Raw genomic sequence first — 18,688 nt, forward strand, 5'->3', positions numbered from 1 at the left:
GGTATAGCAATGGGTATCGAACCCACACTCACCTATGTACCAGTCCCTTAGTATAGTCCAGTCTGTCTACACCCAGCACAATCTTCTGCTTGGTATCAATGACTCGGGGCGCGGCTTGTGCTAATTGTACAAACCGCTCATATGGTATAGCAATGGGTAGCGGTCTAATACGAACTGTACGGCCTCCGTGCTCTACCAGAAGGTTCTTGCGGTCTACACGACAGCCGAGACGCCTCTGACAACAGTCGACGAAGTTGAGACAGTAGTCCTCAATGTGGAACCCTACCATATCACAACCTGAAGGAGAAAGTCAATAATACAAAGCGTAAGATAAGAGTTGAATGTCAAAACGGCAATTCAAAAGTCATCTCTTTAATTGCCCTGCTAACCCCATCATCCTAACCCTGATAGACCATTTGGAGAACCCAATGCAAGTTGCCACCTTCCTTGATCTCATTCCTTGGTAGAATTGTGGAGTTGATAAGCAAATAAAAATCAAGCTTTTGATTAATTCTTATTGATTTTAAATTTGGATTTGATTGATTGATTCTAAACTTAGATGACAGTTCTTATTTTTTGTAACCGGGTTATTAGTCTTCATTCGGCGACAAGCTACCCGACTCTTCATATTAGCTACCCCAACTGAGTGGGGCCGGGAAAGCCAGCAGTATACGGTTTCAAACAAAAGGATACAAATTGGTCTTAGCGAATCTACTATTTTACTTTTACCACGACAATAGTCCCAGAGACGCCTTACCTAGCATTCCCTGCAAGATTTCATCGGACCAGGGGAAAAGTCGGAAAATGTCCCACGGTGGGAAAGGTATGTGCAGGAAGAATCCCAGTTTGAACTTCAGGTTCTGCTCGTCTGCTATCTGAAACGGAAATTGATTTCAATTAGAAAAGGGTCCGATCGAATCTAAAGGGTAAAATCTTTTTCTGTGAATGACATTTTTGTCAAATGCCAACAAAATCGCACAAACCGTATACTTCGCACATTACATATACGTAGGCACCTGTTGTCGGTTAAGACTAAAAAGTCTAAAGGGAAAATAAGGACCCTCTTATGACAACAGCTTACAAACTGTTGGTGCAACGCTCAATGGTACAACTTTTGCATTACTTCGGTGTATTATTTGACTCCAAAAGTACCTAATGACTTACATTTTTAATAGTGTTGCACAACCTGAAGGAGAAAGTCAATAATACAAAGCGTAAGATAAGAGTTGAATGTCAAAACGGCAATTCAAAAGTCATCTCTTTAATTGCCCTGCTAACCCCATCATCCTAACCCTGATAGACCATTTGGAGAACCCAATGCAAGTTGCCACCTTCCTTGATCTCATTCCTTGGTAGAATTGTGGAGTTGATAAGCAAATAAAAATCAAGCTTTTGATTAATTCTTATTGATTTTAAATTTGGATTTGATTGATTGATTCTAAACTTAGATGACAGTTCTTATTTTTTGTAACCGGGTTATTAGTCTTCATTCGGCGACAAGCTACCCGACTCTTCATATTAGCTACCCCAACTGAGTGGGGCCGGGAAAGCCAGCAGTATACGGTTTCAAACAAAAGGATACAAATTGGTCTTAGCGAATCTACTATTTTACTTTTACCACGACAATAGTCCCAGAGACGCCTTACCTAGCATTCCCTGCAAGATTTCATCGGACCAGGGGAAAAGTCGGAAAATGTCCCACGGTGGGAAAGGTATGTGCAGGAAGAATCCTAGTTTGAACTTCAGGTTCTGCTCGTCTGCTATCTGAAACGGAAATTGATTTCAATAGATCAGTTGCGCTTGCTTGGGTGATGTTTCAAAGTCATAGAGCAGGAAAAATGAGGACCAACGGAAGTTTTCTTTTTCTTCTACGGCTTCTAGATACCGAGATAAATCGATTTAAAAAATACCGGTAAATCGTGTTGACGTCACGGCATATGCTCCCGTAGGTAATGACGTAATAATTCATGACTCCCGCTTCGTTTGTTTGTGCGCAAGCGTTTCTGCGCATTTTGACGTGAAATCTGACGTCACAACTGTTTGATCTTTTTCATTAGAACGGCAATTAAAATTTGAATTTTCAACCTTTTAAAGTTAATTTTTCGCAGTTTTGACCTCAGATTTGGATTTTTCACTACTTTTTACGTAAGAATTGACCATTTATTAATAATTTTTACCCATCTGCAACTCCTCCATTAGAAAAGGGTCCGATCGAATCTAAAGGGTAAAATCTTTTTCTGTGAATGACATTTTTGTCAAATGCCAACAAAATCGCACAAACCGATGCCTAAGCCTAATTATGTCCTATTTTTCTATGCCCTATTTTTCCACTATGCCTTGCAATTCAATATGTACGTCGATATTTTTGAACTACACATTATAAATCGATCTATTGATTGTTTAAACTTCGATACAATTTACGATTACTTCGATAAATTGATAACTTTAGAATTAATGATATCATTCTCAGAATTGATGATATCATTATCAGACTTATTGGTATAATTCTCAGAATTATTGATATAGTAGTTCTCTTAGTTCTACAGATCACACTCACCTGCTTTGAATCCAGCAGATTCTATCAGCTGTGTAGCCAGGGAGACCATTTCAGGTCTTAGTTCTACCGGAGTATTGGTATAGTGGAATGTAAGCAGAGGTCCCTTGTTTTCAACCCACGCGCCTTCTTTACACACCTGAATAATTGAACGAGAGTGGTGGGCAAGACATCATCTCCATCTTCAGTAATCAAAGTACCCATACCCTTCAGGAAGCTTCTCATCCAGTAGTTAACATCATGAACTTTCTCCCTCTTCCGCAAATAATTCATACGTAGTGTACGCTCGTCCTCAGGCATAGTTAGAGCTCTGTGGAGGTGAAAGTGGAAGAGATATGGGATTTAGAAGAGATGTTGTTGTTGTTGTAGCGGTATAGCTGCACCGAAGGAGGGTTGATGGTCTCTGGCCAAGATTACTTAGCCTGTCCCGAACCGCAGTCAACCATCATGAGGACCTGTGCTTCCTTAGAAGCATGGTAACCCCTTTGTAACCTCCAGCTAGCCAGACTGGTTAGGTTTTAGCTGCTCTGATCCCTATATTTATAAGCATTTGTATTTTGTATGTATGTATTTATCTTTCATCTTTATCCCTCACACTGTTGGTCCAATTTTGATAAATTTCGGTACACATTTAAAGAGAATTTTCTGGTTAGTTTTTAGGTCCTATTAATGCCTCACCATGAAGGTGGGCAAACTGTACCAATATTGTTATTTGCAAAATTGTGCCTTCATTAACAAATGGTATAGCGAAAAAAAAATGTTGTTGTTGTCGTTGTTGTAGCGGTATAGCTGCACCGAAGGGGGGTTGATGGTCTCTGGGCAAGATTACTTAGCCTGTCCCGAACCGCAGTACTTCCTTTGAAGCATGGTAACCCCTTTGTAACCTCCAGCTAGCCAGACTGGTTAGGTTTTAGCTCTGATCCCTCTTTATAAGCATTTGTATTTTGTATGTATTTATCTTTCATCTTTATCCCTCACACTGTTGGTCCAATTTTGATAAATTTCGGGTACACATTTAAAGAGAATTTTCTGGTTAGTTTTTAGCTCCTATTAGTGCCTCACCATGAAGGTGGGCAAACTGTACCAATATTGTTATTTGCAAAATTGTGCCTTCATTAACAAATGGTATAGCGAAAAAAAAAGCAACTGCGTGAGATCTACTGTACCTAGTTACCTACCTATGAATAACTTCAGCTGCAGCGTCTATCTCATACGGGTTACATATGAGTGCCTCATGCATTTGTTCCCCAGCACCGGCGAACGGTGATACTATGAGTACACCTGGAGGTTCATTTATCTGACATGCTACGAACTCCTTAGCTACCAGGTTCATACCTAGGTAAGGACAAAATATAACTTCAGCTGCAGCGTCTATTTCATAAGGGTTACATATGAGTGCCTCATGCATTTGTTCCCCAGCACCGGCGAACGGTGATACTATGAGCACACCTGGAGGTTCATTTATCTGACATGCTACGAACTCCTTGGCTACCAGGTTCATACCTAGGTAAGGACAAAATAAAGAGTTAGTATAATAGGATTGCCGGGGATACTATAAGTACACCTGAAGGTTCATTTATCCGACATGCTACGAATTCCTTAGCTACCAGGTTCATACCTGAGAATTCAATCATATTTGTGAACAATCAAAATATCGGATAGGTAAATAGGCATAATGGATTTGTATCCTTCCCCTTTTCGTTACAATGGAAAGTGAGAATCAGGGATTGGGTTTCTGAAATAGGCCACAGGTTCATGTTTGATAGCTGAGTCCACAAAAGTGAGTTTAAACTCAGATTGAGTTGTAACTCTCGGATGAAGTAATCTGATTGCTTGATTAAAAAATCAGCCAATCAGATTACTTGATCCGGGGAGTTTAAACTTTGACGGAGTTTAAAATTACTTTGTGGACCGGGCCATAAGATAAATGAACCGATGAGAGAATCTGATTTTATTTTATACCATTAAAATTCATCTTGGCGGGGCGGAGCACTCCTTAATACAGTGTGACTCACCATCTCTCAGAGGTGTCACCAGCGCTACGGCCGCATCCCGATAGAACGACGCCAGTTCATCTTGACTGATACACCCATAGATGTACCGTATAGGTGACCAGTTGGGCGTGGTAAATCGCCCATTGATACGACCTACTAGTTGGTCCATTTCTTCCTTGAGGTCTTGGTACTCCTTGACGTCCGTACGACTGGGGACGGCAATTTGTAGCAGGGTGACCTTCTCTAGGTGCTCGGGGTGTTTTTCTAGCAGAGTCTCGAATGCTTTCAATCTGGAATATAGAGGGTTTAGTGTTTTAGATTAGGGAAATGAGTTGAGAGAGTGGAAGTGAGGGGGAGAAAAGGGCGAGGGAAACCAAAGTAAAGGTGCAAAGATTGTGTGAATCAAGACCTGGGTGAGAAAAAATTATCAGGATGTGAGGTACAAACGTTCTCTACCACCTAACCCTTAGAGCTCCATTATTATGTAATCCAAATAAATTGTGATAAAATTCCATGCCCATTCCATCGAATCGAACCCGCGCCCTCCTTTTACCAGGCAAGGGTCTTGACCACTACACCACCGATGAAGGTATAGCCAAGGACCAATGACATAGTATTTAGAGTATGGAAACATTAGATTCCACTGTAGCAACTGTATTGATTCTAGAAAATAGAGGTATGAAATATTATAACACGGTATAGCAATGGGTATCGAACCCACACTCACCTATGTACCAGTCCCTTAGTATAGTCCAGTCTGTCTACACCCAGCACAATCTTCTGCTTGGTATCAATGACTCGGGGCGCGGCTTGTGCTAATTGTACAAACCGCTCATATGGTATAGCAATGGGTATCGAACCCACACTCACCTATGTACCAGTCCCTTAGTATAGTCCAGTCTGTCTACACCCAGCACAATCTTCTGCTTGGTATCAATGACTCGGGGCGCGGCTTGTGCTAATTGTACAAACCGCTCATATGGTATAGCAATGGGTATCGAACCCACACTCACCTATGTACCAGTCCCTTAGTATAGTCCAGTCTGTCTACACCCAGCACAATCTTCTGCTTGGTATCAATGACTCGGGGCGCGGCTTGTGCTAATTGTACAAACCGCTCATATGGTATAGCAATAGAGTTTCGAATGCTTTCAATCTGGAATATAGATGGTTTGACGGTTAGCATTTTGGAGTAGGATAGTTTACAGCGCGGAAATGTTGCCTCTATGTACAAATTTATGTTGGAGATCAAGATCAAGATGCCCTGTAGGCAAGATCTCCAACATAATTAGGTGAAAACACGGTTAGCCCAGTGGTAACGAGCTTCCTTGCCATGCAGAAGGTCTCGGGATCAATGCCCAGTATCGACAAAAAAAAATGCACTCGTTTTTCGATTGCAAATATTTCAACGGGTTACTTTCTGGTGTTCTCGTGTTGACCCAGCACTTAAAAAGGAAGTATTGTGTCTCTTCTCGCCCCTTTGATGAGAGGCACACTACGGGATGGACATGCTACGACACGGACCATACGAGTCTTTTTTTTAGAAACAAGTATCGAACCCACACTCACCTATGTACCAGTCCCTTAGTATAGTCCAGTCTGTCTACACCCAGCACAATCTTCTGCTTGGTATCAATGACTCGGGGCGCGGCTTGTGCTAATTGTACAAACCGCTCATATGGTATAGCAATGGGTATCGAACCCACACTCACCTATGTACCAGTCCCTTAGTATAGTCCAGTCTGTCTACACCCAGCACAATCTTCTGCTTGGTATCAATGACTCGGGGCGCGGCTTGTGCTAATTGTACAAACCGCTCATATGGTATAGCAATGGGTAGCGGTCTAATACGAACTGTACGGCCTCCGTGCTCTACCAGAAGGTTCTTGCGGTCTACACGACAGCCGAGACGCCTCTGACAACAGTCGACGAAGTTGAGACAGTAGTCCTCAATGTGGAACCCTACCATATCACAACCTGAAGGAGAAAGTCAATAATACAAAGCGTAAGATAAGAGTTGAATGTCAAAACGGCAATTCAAAAGTCATCTCTTTAATTGCCCTGCTAACCCCATCATCCTAACCCTGATAGACCATTTGGAGAACCCAATGCAAGTTGCCACCTTCCTTGATCTCATTCCTTGGTAGAATTGTGGAGTTGATAAGCAAATAAAAATCAAGCTTTTGATTAATTCTTATTGATTTTAAATTTGGATTTGATTGATTGATTCTAAACTTAGATGACAGTTCTTATTTTTTGTAACCGGGTTATTAGTCTTCATTCGGCGACAAGCTACCCGACTCTTCATATTAGCTACCCCAACTGAGTGGGGCCGGGAAAGCCAGCAGTATACGGTTTCAAACAAAAGGATACAAATTGGTCTTAGCGAATCTACTATTTTACTTTTACCACGACAATAGTCCCAGAGACGCCTTACCTAGCATTCCCTGCAAGATTTCATCGGACCAGGGGAAAAGTCGGAAAATGTCCCACGGTGGGAAAGGTATGTGCAGGAAGAATCCCAGTTTGAACTTCAGGTTCTGCTCGTCTGCTATCTGAAACGGAAATTGATTTCAATTAGAAAAGGGTCCGATCGAATCTAAAGGGTAAAATCTTTTTCTGTGAATGACATTTTTGTCAAATGCCAACAAAATCGCACAAACCGTATACTTCGCACATTACATATACGTAGGCACCTGTTGTCGGTTAAGACTAAAAAGTCTAAAGGGAAAATAAGGACCCTCTTATGACAACAGCTTACAAACTGTTGGTGCAACGCTCGATGGTACAACTTTTATAATAATAATAGACTCTTGAGTGGAAGGTAACCACTAGGCGAGGTTAACGCCTTAAGCGTTCTCTACCACCTAACCCTTAGAGCTCCATTATTATGTGGTCAAATTCTCAAATAAATGAGGATAAAATTCCATACCTCGGCTAGAATCAAACCCACGCCCTCCTGATTACCAGGCGAGCGTCTTGACCACTACGCCACCGAGGCAGGTATGGTATAACTTTTGCATTACTTCGGTGTATTATTTGACTCCAAAAGTACCTAATGACTTACATTTTTAATAGTGTTGGCGGCATGATACTTACATTCCCAATAGTGTTGGCGGCCTGATACTTACATTTCTAATAGTGTTGGCGGCAAGCATTAGGTGATAGTCATGGATCCATACTAGAGGTGTGTACTTACATTTCCAATAGTGTTGGCGGCCTGATACTTACATTTCCAATAGTGTTGGCGGCATGATACTTACATTTCCAATAGTGTTGGCGGCATGATACTTACATTTCCAATAGTGTTGGCGGCCTGATACTTGCATTTCTAATAGTGTTGGCGGCATGGTACTTACATTTCTAATAGTGTTGGCGGCATGATACTTACATTTCTAATTGTGTTGGCGGCGTGATACTTACATTTTTAATACTGTTGGCGGCATGATACTTACATTTCCAATAGTGTTGGCGGCCTGATACTTACATTTCTAATAGTGTTGGCGGCAAGCATTAGGTGATAGTCATGGATCCATACTAGAGGGGTACCAGAGTCTGCAGGTTCTTCTTGGGCAAGTATTTGGAGAGCTTTGATGGTCTTGTCTGCAAACTCCTGATTCACTTGGGCGTACGCCTGAAATTAGGAAATTGAATAATAATACTACTGTAAACTAAAAGGCTCACATTACTTCCTTATCGAGTATTAAAAAAGTAAAAGGGTTTTATTTTCAATCGCTTAGCACTGTAGCACTACTAATACACACCTAATCTTGCTTCTACGTAATCTCAGAACAACACGAGGCTAATATCTCATTATTAATCATAATGAACTCTTGGCTGGAAGGTAACCACTAGGCAAGGTTAACGACGGAGGCGTTCTCTACCACCTAACCCTTAGATTTTCATTATTATGTGGTCAATTTCTCAAATAAATGAGGATAGAACTCCATATCTCGGCTGGGATCGAACCCGCGCTCTCTTGTTTACCAGGCCCAGCAGATTCTATCAGCTGTGTAGCCAGGGAGACCATTTCAGGTCTTAGCTCCACCGGAGTATTGGTATAGTGGAATGTAAGCAGAGGTCCCTTGTTTTCAACCCACGCGCCTTCTTTACACACCTGAATTATTGAACGAGAGAAAAAGTAGAGTAAGTAAAGTGTACAAAACAGAAAAAGTTACAATAGAGGATATGCAATGGTAAAAAATATTAATAAAGGATCGATTAATACGTTAAAAGTTGTGAAGAATCCAAATCTGAAGTCAAAACTCCAAAAATGTTGGAATTCAATTTTTATTTGCCGTTCTAATGAAAATTTTCAAAAAGTTGTCATGTCAGATTATAAGAAATGCGCAGAAACACATTTTGAAATTACACTAGTGTTTCCTCCAAGGGAGCTTTGCCCGGGACAGTTCATGTGCTTCTCTCTCTTCCGCAGATAATTCATACGTAGTGTACGCTCGTCCTCGGGCATTGTTAGAGCTCTGCGGAGGTGAAAGTGGAAGAGATATGGGGTTTAGACTGGTTAGATTTAGACGTTTAGATATTGTTAACAGCTTTAGCTTTTGTCGAATGGTGATGGCAGAATAAAAAAAAGGATATCTTTTTTTTCCTGTCATACACCGGGTGATGTCTCTGGCCATGTTTAATTGGTCCGTCCTGAACCGCAGTCAACCATCGCATCGTGAGGACTTGTGTTTGGTCTTTAAAGGACGAGAGAACCCTTTGAAAACTGCCAGCTAGCTAGGCTGGTTAGGGTTAGCTGTTCTCCTCCCTGTTTATAGTCCCACAGCTAGACATAGACACTATTCTACTCTCTGTTTAATGTCCCCTACCTAGACAACTCAGAGTTGAATGGTAGAGATTGTCCTAGGCAATAAATTCGCCCTTCGATTTATTTCATTGAATTAATAACCAATCCCTTTTCTCGCCTTTTCCCCTGTTCAGACGGGGTCGGCGTTTTTTGTCAGCCTCTCAATGAGCCCTAGGGTGATTGCTTTGGGCTGTTATTTGGTTTTGGCTACAAAAAAAATAAGAGTGGATACCCTTCGCACTCAACCTTTGCTGTTTCTTTAGCAAGGGAAAATCAGTATGAAAAGTCCCTTCACTCCCGCAATGGATATCATTTACATGAAAACTGTACCAAAAATAAGCACATGAGATGTACTTACCTGTGAATAACTTCAGCTGCAGCGTCTATCTCATACGGGTTACATATGAGTGCCTCATGCATTTGTTCCCCAGCACCGGCAAACGGTGATACTATAAGCACACCTGGAGGTTCATTTATCTGACATGCTACGAACTCCTTAGCTACCAGGTTCATACCTAGGTAAGGACAAAATAAAGCGTTAGTATAATAGGATTGCCGGGGATACTATAAGCACACCTGAAGGTTCAGTTATCTGACATGCTACGAACTCCTTAGCTACCAGGTTCATACCTAGGTAAGGACAAAATAAAGAGTTAGTATAATAGGATTGCCGGGGATACTATAAGCACACCTGAAGGTTCATTTATCTGTGACATGCTACGAACTCCTTAGCTACCAGGTTCATACCTAGGTAAGGACAAAATAAAGCGTTAGTATAATAGGATTGCCGGGGATACTATAAGCACACCTGAAGGTTCATTTATCTGACATGCTACTAATTCCTTGGCTACCAGGTTCATACCTGAGAATTCAATCGTATTTGTAAACAATCAAAATATCGGATAGGTAAATAGGCATAATGGATTTGTATCCTCCCACTTTTCGTTACAATGGAAAGTGAGAATCAGGGATTGGGTTTCTGAAATAGGCCACAGGTTCATGTTTAATAGCTGAGTCCACAAAAGTGAGTTTAAACTCAGATTGAGTTGTAACTCTCGGATGAAGTAATCTGATTGGTTGATTAAAAAATCAGCCAATCAGATTACTTGATCCGGGGAGTTTAAACTTTGACGGAGTTTAAAATTACTTTGTGGACCGGGCCATAAGATAAATGAACCGATGAGAGAATCTGATTTTATTTTATACCATTAAAATTCATCTTGGCGGGGCGGAGCACTCCTTAATACAGTGTGACTCACCATCTCTCAGAGGTGTCACCAGCGCTACGGCCGCATCCCGATAGAACGACGCCAGTTCATCTTGACTGATACACCCATAGATGTACCGTATAGGTGACCAGTTGGGCGTGGTAAATCGCCCATTGATACGACCTACTAGTTGGTCCATTTCTTCCTTGAGGTCTTGGTACTCCTTGACGTCCGTACGACTGGGGACGGCAATTTGTAGCAGGGTGACCTTCTCTAGGTGCTCGGGGTGTTTTTCTAGCAGAGTCTCGAATGCTTTCAATCTGGAATATAGAGGGTTTAGTGTTTTAGATTAGGGAAATGAGTTGAGAGAGTGGAAGTGAGGGGGAGAAAAGGGCGAGGGAAACCAAAGTAAAGGTGCAAAGATTGTGTGAATCAAGACCTGGGTGAGAAAAAATTATCAGGATGTGAGGTACAAACGTTCTCTACCACCTAACCCTTAGAGCTCCATTATTATGTAATCCAAATAAATTGTGATAAAATTCCATGCCCATTCCATCGAATCGAACCCGCGCCCTCCTTTTACCAGGCAAGGGTCTTGACCACTACACCACCGATGAAGGTATAGCCAAGGACCAATGACATAGTATTTAGAGTATGGAAACATTAGATTCCACTGTAGCAACTGTATTGATTCTAGAAAATAGAGGTATGAAATATTATAACACGGTATAGCAATGGGTATCGAACCCACACTCACCTATGTACCAGTCCCTTAGTATAGTCCAGTCTGTCTACACCCAGCACAATCTTCTGCTTGGTATCAATGACTCGGGGCGCGGCTTGTGCTAATTGTACAAACCGCTCATATGGTATAGCAATGGGTAGCGGTCTAATACGAACTGTACGGCCTCCGTGCTCTACTAAGAGGTTCTTGCGGTCTACACGACAGCCGAGACGCCTCTGACAACAGTCGACGAAGTTGAGACAGTAGTCCTCAATGTGGAACCCTACCATATCACAACCTGAGGAAGAAAGTCAATAATACAAAGCGTAAGATAAGAGTTGAATGTCAAAACGGCAATTCAAAAATCATCTCTTTAATTACCCTGCTAACCCCATCATCCTAACCATGATAGACCATTTGGAGAACCCAATGCAAGTTGCCACCTTCCTTGATCTCATTCCTTGGTAGAATTGTGGAGTTGATAAGCAATTAAAAATCAAGCTTTTGATTAATTCTTATTGATTCTAAATTTGGATTTGATTGATTGATTCTAAACTTAGATGACAGTTCTTATTTTTTGTAACCGGGTTATTACTCTTCATTCGGCGACAAGCTACCCGACTCTTCATATTAGCTATCCCAACTGAGTGGGGCCGGGAAAAGCCTGCAGTACGGTTTCAAACAAATTGGTCTTAGCGAATCTGCTATTTTACCACGACAATAGTCCGAGAGACGCCTTACCTAGCATTCCCTGCAAGATTTCATCGGACCAGGGGAAAAGTCGGAAAATGTCCCACGGTGGGAAAGGTATGTGCAGGAAGAATCCTAGTTTGAACTTCAGGTTCTGCTCGTCTGCTATCTGAAACGGAAATTGATTTCAATAGATCAGTTGCGCTTACTTGGGTGATGTTTCAAAGTCATAGAGCAGGAAAAATGAGGACCAACGGAATTTTTCTTTTTCTTCTACTACTTACATTTCCAATAGTGTTGGCGGCCTGATACTTACATTTCCAATAGTGTTGGCGGCATGATACTTACATTTCCAATAGTGTTGGCGGCATGATACTTACATTTCTAATAGTGTTGGCGGCGTGATACTTACATTTCCAATAGTGTTGGCGGCATGATACTTACATTTCTAATAGTGTTGGCGGCGTGATACTTACATTTCCAATAGTGTTGGCGGCATGATACTTACATTTCTAATAGTGTTGGCGGCGTGATACTTACATTTCCAATAGTGTTGGCGGCATGATACTTACATTTCTAATAGTGTTGGCGGCGTGATACTTACATTTCCAATAGTGTTGGCGGCATGATACTTACATTTCTAATAGTGTTGGCGGCGTGATACTTACATTTCCAATAGTGTTGGCGGCATGATACTTACATTTCCAATAGTGTTGGCGGCCTAATACTTACATTTCTAATAGTGTTGGCGGCAAGCATTAGGTGATAGTCATGGATCCATACTAGAGGGGTACCAGAGTCAACCGGTTCCTCTTGGGCAAGTATTTGGAGAGCTCTGACATTTCTAATAGTGTTGGCGGCATGATACTTACATTTCCAATAGTGTTGGCGGCCTAATACTTACATTTCTAATAGTGTTGGCGGCAAGCATTAGGTGATAGTCATGGATCCATACTAGAGGGGTACCAGAGTCAACCGGTTCCTCTTGGGCAAGTATTTGGAGAGCTCTGACATTTCTAATAGTGTTGGCGGCATGATACTTACATTTCTAATAGTGTTGGCGGCGTGATACTTACATTTCCAATAGTGTTGGCGGCCTGATACTTACATTTCTAATAGTGTTGGCGGCAAGCATTAGGTGATAGTCATGGATCCATACTAGAGGGGTACCAGAGTCTGCAGGTTCCTCTTGGGCAAGTATTTGGAGAGCTTTGATGGTCTTGTCTGCAAACTCCTGATTCACTTGGGCGTACGCCTGAAATTAGGAAATTGAATAATAATACTAATGTAAACTAAAAGGCTCACATTACTTCCTTATCGAGTATTAAAAAAGTAAAAGGGTTTTATTTTCAATCGCTTAGCACTGTAGCACTACTAATACACACCTAATCTTGCTTCTACGTAATCTCAAAACAACACGAGGCTAATATCTCATTATTATTCATAATGAACTCTTGGCTGGAAGGTAACCACTAGGCGACGTTAATGCCTTAGGCGTTCTCTACCACCTAACCCTTAGAGCTCCATTATTATGTGGTCAATTTCTCAAATAAATGAGGATAGAACTCCATATCTCGGCTCTGTAAACTAAAAGGCTCACATTACTTCCTTATCGAGTATTAAAAAAGTAAAAGAGTTTTATTTTCAATCGCTTAGCACTGTAGCACTACTAATACACACCTAATCTTGCTTCTACGTAATCTCAGAACAACACGAGGCTAATATCTCAATATTAATCATAATGAACTCTTGGCTGGAAGCTAACCACTAGGCGAGGTTAACGCCGGAGGCGTTCTCTACCACCTAACCCTTAGAGCTCCATTATTATGTGGTCAATTTCTCAAATAAATGAGGATAGAACTCCATATCTCGGCTGGGATCGAACCCGCGCTCTCTTGTTTACCAGGCGAGCGTCTTGACCACTACGCCACCTCATTATTCAAGGTTGCTGGCCTGTCACTTTAAACTGTCGAGTGTCGATCTTCCTGATGTGCAAGAGTTCCGGAATCCAGTCACTCTATTGGGCTTTCGAAAGCCTAGTTTTCTCAGTATAGACATCTAACTTACCCTCCAATGTTCGGCACAAAACATGGCTCTGTCGGGCATCGAATGGAAGAGAGGCCAGAAGGTGCCATTACAGCAACCGTTGTAGTAGCTGTCGAATATCTTTGGATCAATGTGAACTGACATCACCTGAAATCCAGTAGAAGATAGAAATAATTTACAATTTATAACCATTTCGTTACCACTAAAAATTCCTTTTAAAAGAGGTTTGACAGAGGGAACCGTAACTGCTAAGGTCTTACTGTCCCGAAATCGAATAGAGAAAGAAGACAGGATGGGAAAGCCGTTCCGAGAACGAACATTATCCCATCAGAATGAATTCCGTCCCGTGCGGAAATCGAACCCGCGGCCTAGGCTGGTTGAAGATGCCTGAAATGGCGAAACGCGTTTGGTTATAAATAAATTAATGAGCTATTAGTACCCATTAGATGTTCATTATACATGTTCATGTTTCCGGTATTTTATAATTCGCAAGTTCCTCATTTTTTCTGTTCTTTGAAACGTAACTGCTCTATTGAACATGGCAACATTGTTTCTAGAACGAAATTTATTCCTGAAGAAAGAAGTCCACGTTAGCAGTTGGTCTTACCTTTTCCTGTAGGGTTTTCAACAGGTCGCTCACTTTATCTTCAAACTCAGTGGGAATAGGATGAACAAATCTGCTACCGTCCGGGTGAATAATCTCCAGTCCATGATTACCTGCAAACGTACAATGGCAAATAGTAATAGAAACAACATTATTTTCAATATCTAGGGGAAACGTGGATATTTCCTTTTAGAGAGAGGGTATACAATTGGTTAAGTAAGGGATATGCCCACTTCTGTGGCTGAGTGGTTAAAAGCACTGACTCTCAACCCGGAAGTTCCGGTTCGTGTCCCGGCCGGAAAGGAAATTTTCTGATTAAAATTTATCATTTCTGCATTGGCATGAATGTAAAAGAATACATCTTGAAGTAATACAACACCTGTTTCCAAGGTACAAACCTTTTTATTCTTCTTGTTGTTATTCATCATCCTTTTCTTATTCTTCTAATTCCATCATTTTATTCTACATATTTTTATGAGAAACTTACCCGCATACGTGAGTCCCTCAATGCCGACCATCTCCATAACATTATGAACATTACGGCCGGATATAATAGAGATGTGTACATCAGGGAGGTTAGCCAACTTCTGTAAGGTCCTCTTAGTTTCCTCAGGTAGGACAGCCATGTCAGGGTGTGGTGCTATGGGAGCCAGGGTTCCATCATAATCCAACAGAAGGGCCAGCTTGTTCGTGGTGCCGATATATCTGAAATAGAATGAAAGTAGTTTTTTTTTTTCTATCAAACTCGAAAGGAAAAAAGTTCTACCATCGAAACAAACGAGACTGGCTGGGGGAAGCTTTCTAGTGATCCAAAATTCGGAAAGGCACAACCCCAATATATGTAAACGTTCGACTTTGGGAAAAGGGATTCAGTTAAATACTTACTCGGACAAAAGGGAACTTACTTGGACAGATATTCATCAAAATCCTCCAGGGTACCCATACCCTTCAGAATAAATAGCTCATTCCTAATGGAAATTCAGCTAATAACTTACTAAGATAAAAGGAATTTAGCTACTTACTTGGACAGATATTCATCAAAGTCCTCCATAACCATTTCATTACCACTACACCAAAAATTCTTTTTAAAAGAGGTTTGAGAGAGGGAACCGTAACTGCTAAGGTCTTACTGTCCCGAAATCGAATAGAGAGAAGGATGGGAAAAAGCCAGCCGTTTCGAGAACGAACATTATCCCATCAGAATAAATTCCGTCCCGTGCGGAAATCGAACCCGCGGCCTAGGCTGGCTGAAGATGTCTGAAATGGCGAAACGCGTTTGGTTAAAAATAAATTAATGAGCTATTAGTACCCATTAGATGTTCATTATACATGTTCATGTTTCATATGCATTCTACTATCTGCCAGAAGTAGATAAGTACCTATTAGCTGTTCTTATGGATGAGGGTTTACAAAATAAACACTTCCATAATTCAACACAGACCATCTGTGTCCATAAAGTAAACCACACTATAATGGGAGATAATACTAAGCAGCCATTCTCAACTTTTTTGTCCGCAGGTTATATTTGAGTACGTAGGTCACAGTGAAGAAAAATCTGGTGTGAACATCACACGACTTTCCTAATCCTATTGAATGATGCTTATTTGAGTGTTCTTTTACCCTACCTAACTTTTACAATATCTCTAACCGTTTTGTCGCTGTGTAGCTGAAAACCGCCAAAAAACGGTCGAAATCTGTCCAAAAGCGGTCAAAATACCGCCAAGCGCAGCAACCATCTCAACCAAACGTTTTGTGTTGCATCCTTGTCACATTTGTGAACTACATACCAAATTTCAAGTCTCTAGCTCATACCAGGTACTCATGTTAGGTACCGTCAAGTATGGTCTGTAACTATAATGGTACTAGTACATAAAAATCCCACTCTGAGGCTTAGGTGTAGGGGAGAACAGCCCTAAAGGTCGGGAATGTCGGGATGAGCTTATACGAACCTAGGTAATTGGATTGGTACTTTGGTACCGAAGTGAATCAATAAGTTTGGTCATATTTTTACTGGCAAACTGGCATTGAGTACCACTCGACATAGTGTATCAGCTTAAGCGGTCAAAGGCCAGACAGCTAAATTTGGCAGGCCGGGAGTAGATAGTGGCCGCAGGTTGAGAATGACTGACACAAAGTAAACATTTTTTTTTTTTTTTGGATTTTGACAGATTTTCTCTCCATAGCCATAGCCATGATGCTTTTCTCTCAAACAAGGTCAAGGTCTGAGGGAACATGAGGGAGTTTTTATTTATAGAAAATATTTCCTTTCGAAAACGAAATAAAATGGACATTGTTCTTGGAACGCGGACAAAAATGTGTCTGCTCACATGACAAGTTGTGAGTAGACATTGAGAGAAAAGACGAGAAAAATTATTAACGATATAACGATAGACGAGAAAAAAGATTGACATAACATACTGAATTACTATATTATCGGCATATCGGCTTGACTCCATGCACAAAAAGGCCACTCTAAAGCTTAGGTGTAGGGGCAAACAGCCCTAAAAGTTGTGTTAAGCTTATACGAATCTACGGGACATTGAGAGAAAATACGAGAAAAATTGTGTACAATAAATTGACACCACACACTGACATGATGAGTGTTTCTAGGTGGCTCATAAAATAAAGCAATATTCAGTGATCATAAAAAATCACTGCCTTAAATCACGCACCAAGTGGACACATTGCGATATATCGTCCGGCCATAAAACGAAACGATTAAGATACGAGTATTCTTGAAAAAATACGGAGAGAAAAGGGAAGAAGAGAAGACAGATCATTGAAGTTAAACAACGATGTCCGTGGTTGGAATTTGAACGGGTGACCGCCTTAAGAAAGCCCTGACGCATCATGTACAACTAGCTTCTCCGAGGTGCACTCACTCACAGATGGACAGATGGTTTCAAGTAGATTCGGGCAACCACTTTATCAGAGTGTGAATTTCAATAAAAAAAAATAAAAAAGGGAAGAAGAGAAGACAGATCATTGAAGTAAAACAACGATGTACGTGGTTGGAATCTGAACGGGTGACCGCCTTAGAAAGCCCTGACGCATCACTAGCTTCTCCGAGGTGCACTCACTCACAGATGGACAGATGGTTTCAAGTAGATTCGGGCAACCACTTTATCAGAGTGTGAATTTCAAGTTGTGCGTAAATTTTTTCCCAAGCCCTTTTCGCAATAACAAATAGGCAATTAAAAAGTAAGTATGGAATATGAATAGTCTTTTTGTTTTACGCATTATTTTTGTTTTCTCATATGGAAATTGACAGTAAGATAAGAAATGACTCAATGTAAAATAAGTTACCAACAACTTATGCAAGTATACCAACAGTCATGGACCGGGAACTGATTCATTAGAAAGTCTTTATTGATGAAACTCACTCTCTATCACTACACAGCAAGTCCTTAGCTCAATAATTTGCAAAGTCCTTGATTGAATGATTCACGCAAATCATAAGGATTACTGATTGATGGTCAAACTGCTCAAACGCTCAATGGAATATTTTTGGAAATATTCCATTCGATCGAAAATAACTCCTCAAGTTCATTTTGCTAATCAGATGACAGGTATACGTAGATAAGTAACCACCTCCCTACCTGATCAAGTAATCAAATCCTCTTTACAATTTTTGTAGCCATCAAAAGATGTAATAACGGAGGTCTTATCGTTACGAAAACGGGTAAAAGTCCCTTCTGAGAACTGGATAACGTAGGTACTCATGTTAGGTACCGTCAAGTATGGTCTGTAACTATAATGGTACTAGTACATAAAAATCCCACTCTGAGGCTTAGGTGTAGGGGAGAACAGCCCTAAAGGTCGGGAATGTCGGGATGAGCTTATACGAACCTAGGTAATTGGATTGGTACTTTGGTACCGAAGTGAATCAATAAGTTTGGTCATATTTTTACTGGCAAACTGGCATTGAGTACCACTCGACATAGTGTATCAGCTTAAGCGGTCAAAGGCCAGACAGCTAAATTTGGCAGGCCGGGAGTAGATAGTGGCCGCAGGTTGAGAATGACTGACACAAAGTAAACATTTTTTTTTTTTTTTTG

The 18,688-nt window shown here is 41.1% G+C and overlaps 1 protein-coding gene across 1 annotated transcript in view; it reads right to left on the minus strand.

Annotated features, from left to right (window-relative positions):
* LOC103520276 (alpha,alpha-trehalose-phosphate synthase [UDP-forming]) overlaps positions 1-18,688 on the minus strand; it is a gene marked incomplete at its 3' end in the record, with an annotated part of 31,502 nt that overhangs the window by 4,707 nt on the left and 8,107 nt on the right. The window contains exons 6-11 of the mRNA XM_017448459.2: positions 8,036-8,182; positions 6,986-7,103; positions 6,261-6,525; positions 4,570-4,838; positions 3,733-3,889; positions 2,761-2,864 (exon numbers count right to left, since the gene is read on the minus strand). Of these exons, the coding sequence (XP_017303948.2) occupies positions 2,761-2,864; positions 3,733-3,889; positions 4,570-4,838; positions 6,261-6,525; positions 6,986-7,103; positions 8,036-8,182 (1,060 nt within the window). The remainder of the gene's footprint in view (positions 1-2,760; positions 2,865-3,732; positions 3,890-4,569; positions 4,839-6,260; positions 6,526-6,985; positions 7,104-8,035; positions 8,183-18,688) is intronic.

This window comes from Diaphorina citri, unplaced genomic scaffold (assembly GCF_000475195.1).
Source record: "Diaphorina citri unplaced genomic scaffold, Diaci psyllid genome assembly version 1.1 scaffold3409, whole genome shotgun sequence".
Taxonomy (NCBI): Eukaryota; Metazoa; Arthropoda; class Insecta; order Hemiptera; family Psyllidae; genus Diaphorina; species Diaphorina citri.